General features: G+C 41.2%; 1 protein-coding gene across 3 annotated transcripts in view; it reads left to right on the forward strand.

Annotated features, from left to right (window-relative positions):
• The window catches only part of AOAH (acyloxyacyl hydrolase), a 231926-nt gene that overhangs the window by 23557 nt on the left and 195572 nt on the right, over positions 1-12797 (forward strand). For all 3 annotated transcript variants that reach the window (XM_060195860.1, XM_060195862.1, XM_060195861.1), the window contains exon 3: positions 666-761. In XM_060195860.1, the coding sequence (XP_060051843.1) occupies positions 666-761 (96 nt within the window). The remainder of the gene's footprint in view (positions 1-665; positions 762-12797) is intronic.

Here is a 12797-nt window from a genome sequence, read left to right on the forward strand (position 1 = left end):
TCTTAAATTAAATAAATTAATTTTAAAAAACTGAGCCCAGGTTACATTGTACAACTATGGAAGATGGGAATGATTCTATTCATAATGAACCCTCTAAATACAGATGGGAAGGAAGTGGGGGCTGTGTTTAGGAACAATTACTCTGTGTTGGCTACTCTCCCTGCAGTGTCATTTAACTGTCATCTCTTCCAGGTAATTGAAAAGAAGCAGACTTAAAGCAAGATGCAGTGACTTTGCTAAAAATCACATGGCAAAACTGAACTGACAACCAGACTGACTCCCAGACCCACACTGTTATTACCAAATTTTACATCTCACTACAATCCATGGCATACAAAAATAGATTTTAAAAAGGCAAATGCCAAGACCAAAAGTTCTCTTGTTTGGGACACTGGTATTCCTAAGGATACACCACCACCTCCTGCCTTCTTCTCTGATCTCCCAGCAGTTTCCTGTCATGTTGTTTTGTTTATTTGTTTTGTTTTGTTTTGTTTTTAATCGATGCACAGAGTCAGAGAAAGAGAAAAAGAAACCCAAAGCACTGAAGTTTCTATCAGTGTGGTTGGAGCCAGGCTCAAACCTGGGTCACCTACTTGGCAAAGCAGTTTACTCTCCAAGTGAGCTATGTTGCAGGCCTGCTAAAGTGTTCTTCTCTTCACTTGCAGGGTGTGTGGTGGTGGTATCTGTGGTGGAGCAACTTGCTCAAGTTCACAACTCAACAGTTCAGGCCTCCATGGAGAGACTGTGCAGCTACTTGCCTGGTAAATAGAGGAAGGGGACACAGGGCTGGGGGTTGGTTTTTCTTCTTAGAATTTATGACTCACAAGTCATCGTGCACAAGTTTCTGGAGGAGAAAGTGATTTGTTATTCCTATGAGTTGAAATTCATTTGAGAGAAAGAAGAAAGAAATTCTTTTGAGATTCATAGACATACATCCTCCCTCTCTCCTCCTCCTTCTACTCTCTCTCTCTCTCTCTCTCTCTTTCTCTCTTCTCTCTCCATTGTAGGTAGCTTCTTCCCCCCCCCCTCATAACTCATTTTCCACCATGGCAGAATGAAATTGCTGTGGATAATTAGAGAATAAAATGTTAAATAGCCAACTGTTGTTATATGTCTCACATTGATAAAGATTTTCCTGCATGGTGTTCATTGCTTTAAGTACCAAGAATGTCAAAATAATGAATAATTCTCAATGATTTGTGTTAGTTTGACCACAAAAACATACCCAGATGCATGGATAACCTTACCAACACAGAGCTATGGACTGGGAAGGCAACTGATCAAAACCCCTAAAGGAATAATTATATGAAACACCACATTGATTTGAATTGGACTCAGTAACCACCCAACTAGTGGGTGGTTCAAACAAGTTGTCTATTTGCTTTACAATGGTAGAAAAACATCCGTTTTTCCTGTAGAATGTTGTTAGATGAATAGCCATAGTGAAGAAACTCTGCGAGTCAAATTTTTATTTTCTAAACGGTTGAAGAACGAACTCATCAAAGATGCCCATATCATTTTAACATTGTCATGGGTGAATGGGGGTCCTATCATTGATTTATATAATGCATTAGTATCCATAGCACCAAAGCATTCTCACAGAATTTATTGCATATTGTTATAATATGCAGTCACTGGATAATTTTTAAGAAATAATAATTAAGAGCTGGTAATACACAAGCACCTGTATTCACAATGTCTCACACTGATCACTGCTAAGATTTTGACACAGCTATTTTAAGTTTGTTTTATGGGACTGAAATTTAGCAGATAATCTTGAGATGCCCCTTTGGTTTCTTACACCCCACAGTTTAAGTCTCCTGTCTGTAAAAACTGAAAACCTATTTATATAAGCGTGATAGGTATCATACTTATCAAGTTTTATACTAAACATTCATGTTCATTTATAATATATACACACACACATATATATGCAGTCTTGTCAAATTTTGCACTTTCACACTTCCTTGTACTACTTATACATTCATGAGCAATGTGTAATATTGCTCTGTAGATATATATATATATATATATATATATATATATATATATATATATATATATTTTATGGGAGCACTTCTCAGTTCTGGCTTATGGTGGTGCTGGGGAATGAACCAGGGAGCTCAGAGTCTCATACTTAAAATCCACTTGCATAACCATTATGCTGTCTCCCCAACCCTGTAGATAACTTTTTATTTTTCCTGGGGAAAGAAAAAAAAGGAATATTTAGGAAACCACACACACACACACACACACACACACACACACACACACACAGAAAAATAATGTATAATCTAAAACGACCTTGAAAACATAGTGGAAGTCAAGCAAAAACAATAGGTAGCCACTTCAAAGTCTCTATCCAGTAGCCCCCTCACATCATAAGTCCCTCCATCCCCTCAAAACAGCAATGTCCTAAAGTAAAATAAAAATGACTCATTTAGTTATTTCTTTATGAGAGAATACAGCATCATTCTGTGATATGTTATGCCAGGGGCTGAACTCAGGGCCTCATGTCTGAGAGACAGTTTTTCTGTCCACTCAGCCACCTCCCAGGACACCAATGTCCTGAATGTTACTATAATCATTTCCTCAAATTGATTTATAATTTTATCACATAATTAGACATTTTTTTGTCCCTGTTAAGATCCTTCCTTTATTTTTTTAAAGCTTTTATTTATAAAATGGAAACACTGGCAAGACCATAGGGTAAGAGAAGTACAATTCCCACCACTAGAACTCCATATCCCTCCCCTGATAGCTTTCCTATTCTCTATCCCTCTGGGAGCATGGACCCAGGGTCACTATGGGGTGCAGAAGGTGGAAGGTCTGGCTTCTGTAATTGCTTCTCCACTGGACATGGGCGTTGACAGGCCGATCCACACTCCCAGCCTGTCTCTCTTTCCCTAGTGGGGCAGGGCTCTGGGCAGGTGAAGCTCCAGGACACATCAGTGGGCCATCTGCCCTGGCAAGTCCGGTTGGCATCATGGTAGCATCTGGAACCTGGTGGTTGAAAAAGAGTTAAGATACAAAGCAGAGCAAACTGCTGACTAATTATGAACCTAAAGGCAAGAATATTGTGGATGGAGATTTGGGGTCTCCATTTTGGAAAAAGCTAGTAGGTCTGTTTTAGGTCTATTCCAAGGGGCCTATGACCCAACTAGTTTTTGCCTGTGCCTGACATCCAATATGCAGGTGACCTAAGCTATTGTCTGGGGAAATGGTGTCACAGTTGGAAAAAGGAGCAGAAAGCTGGATCAGGGTAGAAAGTAGCTTCTAAATATGGGAAAAGTATATAAATATTGTTAACTGTAAACCCCATCGATCTGATCTGGGGCCCATAGTCAGCACAGGAGCCTGTGTAACCTCTGCATCCCTGTAGGTCTGAGCTCACATTCCATAGTCACGACTAGACTAGGAACATTCCAGGCTGCGCCAATTTCAGGACCCATCATCCTCGGGTGATAGGCAGAGTAGGCTATCCAACCTCCCTTCAGAGAATGGAACCTTCTCTACCATTGTTGATCCACATTGAGGGCCAGGTCCAATAGGGGCTCCCAGAGGGGCCCATTATGTTGTTCCTGATGGAGATGATCAGTGACAGTGGAGAGAGGGATCTGTTAGAGGTCTAGGCCCATCATGATAAGTAGAAATCTTTAAATACCATTACTTGAGCCAATTTAAAAAAGTCATGTCTTTTCACTGTAAGTTTTCATTATTTATTTATTTATATTATTTTTTTCCTCCAGGGTTATTGCTAGGGCTCAGAGCTTGCAGTACGAATCCATTGCTCCTGGTGGCCATTTTTAAAATTCTAATTATTGGCTAGGACAGAGAGGAATTGAGAGGGGAGGAGGAGATAGAGAGGAAGAGAGAAAGTTAGACACCTGCAGAACTCCTTCACTGCTTGTGAAGCCATCTGCAGATGGGGAGCTGGGGGATCAAACCAGGATCCTTGCACAGGTCCTTGTGCTTCGTACTATGTGTGCTTAACCCAGTGCACTCCAGCCTGGCCCCTGCTAGTTTGCTCTCTATCCTTTCCTTTTCCTTATAATTTAGCTGTGGAGTTTCCAACATCTGAATTTTGCTGCTTGTGCCCATGCGATGTAGTTGAATATACCTGTACTTCCTGAGAACTGGTATGTGGATTCAGGAGTTTGGTCAGGCTCTAGATTGATTTCTTTTGCTGGGCAGCAAATGGTTTTGTTTGTTTGTTTTCCATTAGGAGACCAGTCTTAGTGGTTTTCTCTTATTTACTTATTTATTTATTATTTATTTGTGTGTGATACAAGCAGCTGTTCAATAGCTAGATCTATCCACTTACTGGGATTCATGCAATTGCTTTATTTAATTAGTCAAGTTAGAGGCCGTGTACCTCCCCATTGTCTTGTTTTGGACATATCTTTATCACAGTCCTAATGGCGCTGTTCATGTTAGAGAAGGCAGGAATAGATGCTTTATTTTGTTTCGCTGTATTTGTTGGCTTTGATGTAATTCATTGTCTTTCTACTATCATCCCAACATAAACCATCAGTTGTTGTTGTTAAAGTATCATTATGAACTCATGAATTTATACCTAATTGATTAGTTTTAATATATTTCAATTATTATTCGCTCAATTATCCTATTTCTGACAAGTGGGAACTTTTCCAAGTTGTCTCTTAAGTCCTTTAACATGAGCCAAGACACTTTTTGATAGTTTCCTCAAAAACTGATTGGTACGTCAAGGCATTTTACTCCTCCTATACACTCCATGCCCAGGCTGGAAATAAGTCCATTCTCTTAAAAGGCTCACTGTGTTTCAGTGGAAAATACTATTTTTTTAAAAGTCTTTTCTTTTTTTTTAATATTTATTTTATTTATATATTCCCTTTTGTTGCCCTTGTTGTTTTATTGTTGTAGTTATTATTGTTGTTGTCGTTGTTGGATAGGACAGAGAAAAATGGAGAGAGGAGGGGAAGACAGAGAGGAGGAGAGAAAGACACCTGCAGACCTGCTTCACTGCTTGTGAAGCGACTCCCCTGAAGGTGGGGAGCCGGGGTTGGAACCGGGATCCTTATGCCTGTCTTTGAGCTTTGCACCACCTGCGCTTAACCCGCTGCGCTACAGCCCGACTCCCGGAAAATACTATTTTAAGACCACAGTCTGAGTGCTTAAGAAAGTTAATGTCAGGGAGTCGGGTGGTAGCACAGTGGGTTAAGCATAGGTGGTGCAAAGTGCAAGTACCTTCATAAGGATCCCGGTTCGAACCCCCGGCTCCCCACCTGCAGGGGAGTCGCTTCACAGGTGGTGAAGCAGGTCTGCAGGTGTCTATCTTTCTCTCCCCCTCTCTGTCTTCCCCTCCTCTCTCCATTTCTTTCTGTTCTATCCAACAACAACAACAATAACAATAACTACAACAATAAAGCAAGGCCAACAAAAGGAAATATGTATTTGAAATACAAAAAAAGAAAGTTAATATCAGTGAGCCAGTGATTCTTTCTAAGCCCCTTTAGTGGACAGTGATTACTAGGCATATATAGTTTTTATATATCCAATGGGTCTTTATTTATTTTCCCTTTTGTTGCCCTTGTTGTTTTTATTATTGTCATAGTTATTGTTGTTGTTATTGATGTCATCGTCTTAGGACAGAGAGAAATGGAGAGAGGAGGGGAAGACAGAGAGGGGGAGAGAAAGATAGACACCTGCAGACCTGCTTCACCACCTGTGAACCAACTCCCCTGCAGGTGGGGAGCTGGGGGCTTGAACCAGGATCCTCACGCTGGTCCTTGTACTTCGCACCATGTGCACTAAACCTGCTGCACTACCGCCCGACTCCCTCCAATGGGTCTTTACTGGTACTTCAAATTAGAATTATAGGATATTTTATCTATCTATCTATCTATATATCTATCTATCATTTTTTGTTATCACCTGGGCTTCACTGCTCTACTCAATGATGAATGTCAGAGAGATAAAGAACCACGACACCAAAACTTTCTTTAGTGCTCTAGTACTCCTGTGTGGTAAACAGGGGTCTGGATCCTGGGTTATGCGTGTGGTAAAGCAGACACCCTCTCAAGTGAACTATCTTGCTGGCTAGGATTCTTTTCTTATTAATCTGTAGTTTATATGGATCTCTTTTCTACACTGGAACTCCTAATTCCCAAGGACAAATAGACTGATAAATTTAAAATATTCCATATTACTCATTGATTGACCTACCCTTCATTACACATATGACAGTTTCAGAATATCTATTCTAATACTGCCAACAACAATATATTTTATGATCTTTGGGACCTATCCCCTTTTCACCTTCATTCAGTCTTAACTCCATCAGCAACAATATGATTGATGTTACTGCCAGGTCTATGCAAATGTCTCTTCTGTGGAAAAGTTGTCTAAAGTTCAACCCTCTGGAAGGGCTAATGGGAACAGTATTCCCTGACTTCCTTCATGTCAAGACAGAAGTTGAATGTGTCTTTTATGCTTGAAAGCTGGTGTTATTCTGGATATAAAAATTCTTGATACTCAACTTCTTTCCCTAAGTATTGTAAAACTATTATTGAAAAGGCTAATGATAATCTAATTTTCTTTCTTATCCAGCCACTTCCTGCCTTTGCCTACAACTTCAAAGGATTTTCCCCCCTTTCTTCTCTAAAATTTAGTCATCTAACTAGAATATTGGTGTTAGCTGTGGTATATTGAACAAGTTCTCAGACCAGCAGTAAGCTCTCTTAGTAAGTGGTTTCCAGTATGCTCTTTAAAAACACAGGAGACATTGTTTTTTAACTTATAAGACTCAAATTAATGATTTCTATTTCACTGTAAAAAGGTTTCTCCATTCTATCTAAGTATTCCTCAGATGGGTCCCTTCCCCCAATATTTTAAACTTTTAATCAAGAAAATGAAAAGGCAGCAAAGAAGCACATGAGCCACTTGAATAAAGACAGCTGACCACATGTGAAAACTGATGCCCATTTTTATTCACTTCGGAGGCCTTGCCTTAACTTTCTTTCTAAGACACTACTACACCTATTACAACTTCCTTTTTCCTCTCCCCTCTCAGATAAGGGAAACAGCACCTGACTTTTTCAAGTGATCTCCAGACTATTTTCCCTTTCCGTAATAGGACAAAAAAAAAAAAAAAAAAGTTCCTGGTCACAAAAAGTTCTGAGTCCCAATGGACCTGAAGTTCAGAGCCCTCTGCTCACTCATCTTCTAATATTTCTTCCCCACTGGGAGTATGGACCAAATTTCTTTTTGGGGTGCAGAAGGAAGGAGTTCTGGCTTCTGTAACTATTTCTCCACTGGACATGGATTTTGGCTGGTCATTTCATACCTTCATCCTGTCTCTATGTTTCCCTAGTGGGGTAGGGCTCTGAAGAGGTCAAGTTTCAGGACACATTGGCAAGGTCCTCTGCCTAACCTAAGAAGGTCAGGATGGTGTCAGACTAGCATCTGGAACTTGACTGAAAAATAGTAAGATATAAAGCAATGCAAACTGTTTAATAAAGAGGGACCAAAGAGTGGGATTGGAGCCAATGGGTATAGAGGGAATCTAGGGTTAAAAAAAAAAACAAAAAAACTAGCATGTCTATTTGGGTATGTTCCTAAAAGCCCAGGACTTTACTAATCTTTACTTGAGCTTGATAGCTAACATGAAGGTGGACTTGGAGGATGACAGAGTAGAGAATGGAACTTGAAAGTCGAGTTATGGCAAAGAGTGGCTCCAAACTCAAATAAGTAAATAAATATGCATATATATATATATATTTAACTGTTTACTACATTGGTCTGACCTGGGGCCTATATACATAGGCCTATATACATAGGCCTGTCAGGCTGAGCTTATAGTCCATGGTCACAGCTGGGAACATTCTAGGCTACACTCATTACTGGACCAGTCTTGCTCGATTGGCAGAGTAGGATGACTCACCCTTCCTTCGGATGATAGGGCAGTCCTGTCCTTACCATTGCTAGTTTGTAATGAGAGTAAGATCCTTGAGAGGCCATCAAAAGGCCTAGTAAGAACATTCCTGATGGCAGTGACCAGTGAAGGCAAAAAGAAGAGTCCATTAGAAGTCTAGCCCCAAGGTCATTGTGGGGTGCAGAAGGTGGAAGGTCTGGCTTCTGTAATTGCTTCCCCACTGAACATGGGCGTTGACAGGTAGATCCATACTCCCAGCCTGTCTCTCTCTTTCCCTAGTGGGGAAGGGCTCTGGGAAAGCAGAGCTCCAGGACACATTGGTTCTGGGTTCATACTCCCAGAGGGTTAAAGAACAGGAAAGCTATCAGGGGAGGGGGTGGGATACAGAGTTCTGGTGGTGGGAACTGTGTGGAGTTGTACCTCTCTTATCCTATGGTTTAGTCAGTGTTTCCTTTTTATAAATAAAAAATTTAAAAAAAAAGAAGTCTAGCCCCACAGTTTGTATGAAGAAATCCTAGGCTTAACTTAACCTCAAATAGTTTGCATTTACTTGTTTGATGATTATACTAAAAGTTGTCTAAGGGACAATGGCCCTTTACTTGTAATGTACAGCATGGCCAATTATATACAGAGTTTCTTCTAAAGACTATTAAGTGTAGTTTTTCTAAACTCACAGAGCTCCTTCTTCAACTGTTGCTTTTATGAAATGTTAAAAAAAAAAAAAAAAAAAAAGGCAGCTTACTTTCTCAGACTTTCTCACTCTGCCCCCCCTTATCTGAATTTTCCTCTTTATGTCTATTCAGGGTGAAACGGGCTAGTTTGGCATATTGTACCAAAGCAAAGACCTGGAGGTTGGGGGAGGGATGTGTGGAAGGGAGTGAAGAGGTTCACAGGGGTCCTGGTTCATGGTGGAGGGAAAGGACTTAGTTTGTGGGTGAGAATATTTTGTAAAGGCTTGTTATGAGTGATGAGAAATTGTGCCCATGTGTCCACAACTGAAATGCAAACCACCATCCTCCAAATTAAAAACAAACAAAAACCAGAAGTGGGGTGTCTCAGCTGCCAGTTTGTTTCGGTGTCTCCCTGGGAATCACTCACCACCTTCTTGTCCACAAGCCACACGTGTCTGTACTCACCAGTGGCTTAGGTGGCGTTCTTTCTCTCCTTCATTTCTGTTTTGTTTTTATTTTATTTATTTATTAATGAGAAAGATAGGAGGAAAAAGAGAAAGAAACAGATATCACTCTGGTACATGTGCTCCCAGGGATTGAACTCAGAACCTCATGCTTGAGGGTCCAGTGCTTTATCCACTGTGCCACCTGCCAGACCACTCCCTCATTTCATTACCTTAGACCAGGAATTGGTGAACCTCACCTGCAAACTCCCAGTCTGGCACTAGCTATTCCTAACTCAGTACGGCCTTTTAGTCCCGGGAATCTTCCTCAGCCCCTTTCTGTCCATGAGCCACACCTGTTTGTACCCACCTGTGGCTTGGTGAGTTTTGAAGAGATGCTGTGTTGGTATGCTTCTAATTCTACTTCTAAAAACCTCTTCTGTTTCATTTGGTTTAATCCCCCTGCTTAACACTATTCTATTTACATAACTAAGCACAAGCATGCCTGCCTGGCATTGGTTTAATCCCTACTGGTTCATGATGTCTTTTTGCTCCGCCCCCTCTCCTTGTCACACCCTGATTTTCACCAGTCACTTTTCTCTCCACCCTCTCTACATCACATCCTGTTTACACCCTACTTGGCAAGTACATTAGTTTAGTTTAGTTTAGTTTAGCTCGGTTTAGATTGTGCTGCGTCCAGCATGAATAAAGAGATACTGCCTACAGCTCAACCATGAGTCCTGGGTCGTCTGTCTCCTGCCTGTGAAGCTAAGCCCAACATAATGGCACCTGAAACAAGGACCGGCACTGAAGTGGGACCTAACCCGCCCATCTCCCAGATAAGTAAACTTGGCTACCCATCTGCCATGGGTTGCCTTTCTACTTATGAAGAGGTTTGCCAAAGCCTCTACTGTTTCATCATGAGACAGTTTCTCTGTCTCTGGGACATTTTTCTCTGGGCCACACTTTGGTTCCCTGACTGGGAACTTTGGTTTCTTGTGACCCTAATCATAGATCTTGGGAGATGCATGGAGATTTCTCCTTGGACTTTCTGGATTCCCTCTCACATGTTTCCTGAGGAAAAGGACTACATTTTGCTCCCAGCCACAATTTGGTTCTTTATGACCATTGTAGAGCTTGGGATATGCATGGGGATTTCCCCTGGGAATTTCTGGAATTCTTCTCCCACTGAGAAGGACTACTCTAGTTTGAGGAGCATTCTCCAGTACCCTGGCAGTCCCCAAGAATGGAGACACGTGGTTAGTTCTACTCTCCTGATTGGATTCTTTCTTCGATGGGAAGACATTTTAAAAAATGGGTGCCTGCAATCCTGCAGGAACAGTCAGAAGCACCCTAAATGGAATTTTGAGGAGCTTTTTGGACTAGGACACCCTCCAGGTACTCATGATGCTACATGGTGAGATCTGGATAATCTGGTTCAAGTTGCATTTCAAAAGAGAGTGATTTGAATGACTGAATTTTTGTTTGACATTGACTTAAAAAAAAATGCTGGACACAGCCATGATTTCTAGAGACATCCAGAAACAAACCAAAAAATTGTTTTTTCCCTCCTTTGATTTCTTTTTTACGTCTTGGCATAAATCTGAAACGTTTAATCCTGAAACGGTATGAGTTAAGGGTGGGGCAGATAGTGCAATGATTATGTTAATAATTCTCATGCTTGAGGCTTCTAACCATGGTTCTTCTGTTTACCTTTCCACATTTTATTGAGTTTAAACTGTTTAAACAACCTTAAAATCATACTAGAAAGGACTTCCAATTATAATGGAGTTATCAATTATAGTAAACTTCTAATCTGCTACAAGTTTTGTTTGACAAGTAAGTGGATTTCAGCTGTCAAGTCTTCACATGAAAGAGCATCTACTCAAATGGAATTCCTGGAAATCCATTTGGACCCCTGTTCTCTGACATCATCCACAAGATGGAATGACTACAACACACCCCCAGGAACCAATGATGTGACCTGGCACGACCTGAAGAAACAGATTCACAGACTCCAAAGCTCACTCTCTACAGAAAAGCAGAATTCCGGTGGCTGACATTCCCCATTGATACAGACATGCAGCATTCTATCCCCTGGCATTTTCTTCCATGGTACACGCTGCTGTGTTTATCAAAGACTAACTTCAGCCAGCTGCCTTGGGACTTTATAGGCCGTTTCCCTTGCCTGCAGGCTCTGTTCCCAGAGTCAGGAAACTTCTCCTCCTTACTAGGTTCTGCCCAGAGAGGCAGGAAATGCCCTTGAGGCAAGAGATGTCCACAGAGGCATGAAGCACCCCCAGAGGCAATAGATGACCCCAGAGGCAAGAAATGCCCTTTCACCTGCTAGGCCTTGCCCTTTGAAGTAGGAAACGCTCCCCTTGCATCACACTGGTTATTGCTGCTCTCCTGTTTTGTTCCTCCATGTCGTATGCCAGTTCTTTTGAAAACGCCTGTATGATATAGGTTTCTGTTCACCCCACACTCCTGATACTATGGCCATTAGTTAAAAAGAAAGGGGGAATTGTTGGTATGCTTCTAATTCTACTTCTAAAAACCTCTTCTGTTTCATTTGGTTTAATCCCCCTGCTTAACACTATTCTATTTACATAACTAAGCACAAGCATGCCTGCCTGGCTTTGATTTAATCCCCACTGGTTCATGATGTCTTTTTGCTCCGCCCCCTCTCCTTGTCACACCCTGATTTTCACCAGTCACTTTTCTCTCCACCCTCTCTACATCACATCCTGTTTACACCCTACTTGGCAAGTATATTAGTTTAGTTTAGTTTAGCTCGGTTTAGATTGTGCTGCGTTCAGCATGAATAAAGAGATACTGCCTACAGCTCAACCATGAGTCCTGGGTCGTCTGTCTCCCACCTGCGAAGCTAAGCCCGACAATGCTGGTCATGTTTTATTGAGTTTCCAGGTGATTTTCATTGCTTTCCCTAGCTGATTAGAGAGAGTAAAAGGCAGCTGCTGCTACTTCATAGCCACACCCCTGGAAGCCCCCTGTGAATAGTTATTTATTTTTTTGTTTTTATGCTCCTTCATTTGGTGCATGAACATGAATGTGTTGAGTCTTTTTGGAAGAGTGATTCCTTCATTATTAAGTAATGTCTATCCTGTTTTTCATTATCCTTTTGAGCTTAAACTCGATTGCACCTAATATTATATAGCCCTGCCTTCTTTTGCCTTTTGTTTCATTGGCTTCTATTTGCCTACATGAATCTTTTCCAACCTGAAAGAACTACAATACCCAAGGCCTGGTATGACCCTCCCAGTTCCCCAGAAGAAATTTCCTCTCTCCCGACATCTTCTCCCTTTAGAACCTGCTGACTCACACTGGGGTCTCACTACTGGCAAGGTGTCCCACTGCATCTCTTCATCACCTCACAGTCTCACTGTATCTCTTGCTGTGTGAATCCTATGTCTCTGAGTCTCTGAGTATTGGTGCTTTGGTGCAGAATCAGTCAAATTCTATTATGGGTCTGTTGTAATCTCTGAAAGAGGTAATAATGTCTCCCATTTCAGCCATCTCGGACTCCCTCCCTGGGTGTCATTTCAGTTGAACAAATTCCAGAGTATTTAGAAAGCTGTTCCTGGGTTATCATCCTTTAATGGATGAGTGGATGGATGAATGAACGAATGAACGAATGGATGAATGAATGAATGAATAGTTTGCTTTCAGATGAAAATAAGGTACTTGGTTTATAGAGACTCTGTCACTTGACAGTCATAAAGGCCTGGTGGGTATTATTTGCATTTTGTT

The sequence above is a fragment of the Erinaceus europaeus genome, chromosome 8 (assembly GCF_950295315.1).
Source record: "Erinaceus europaeus chromosome 8, mEriEur2.1, whole genome shotgun sequence".
Classification (NCBI taxonomy): Eukaryota; Metazoa; Chordata; class Mammalia; order Eulipotyphla; family Erinaceidae; genus Erinaceus; species Erinaceus europaeus.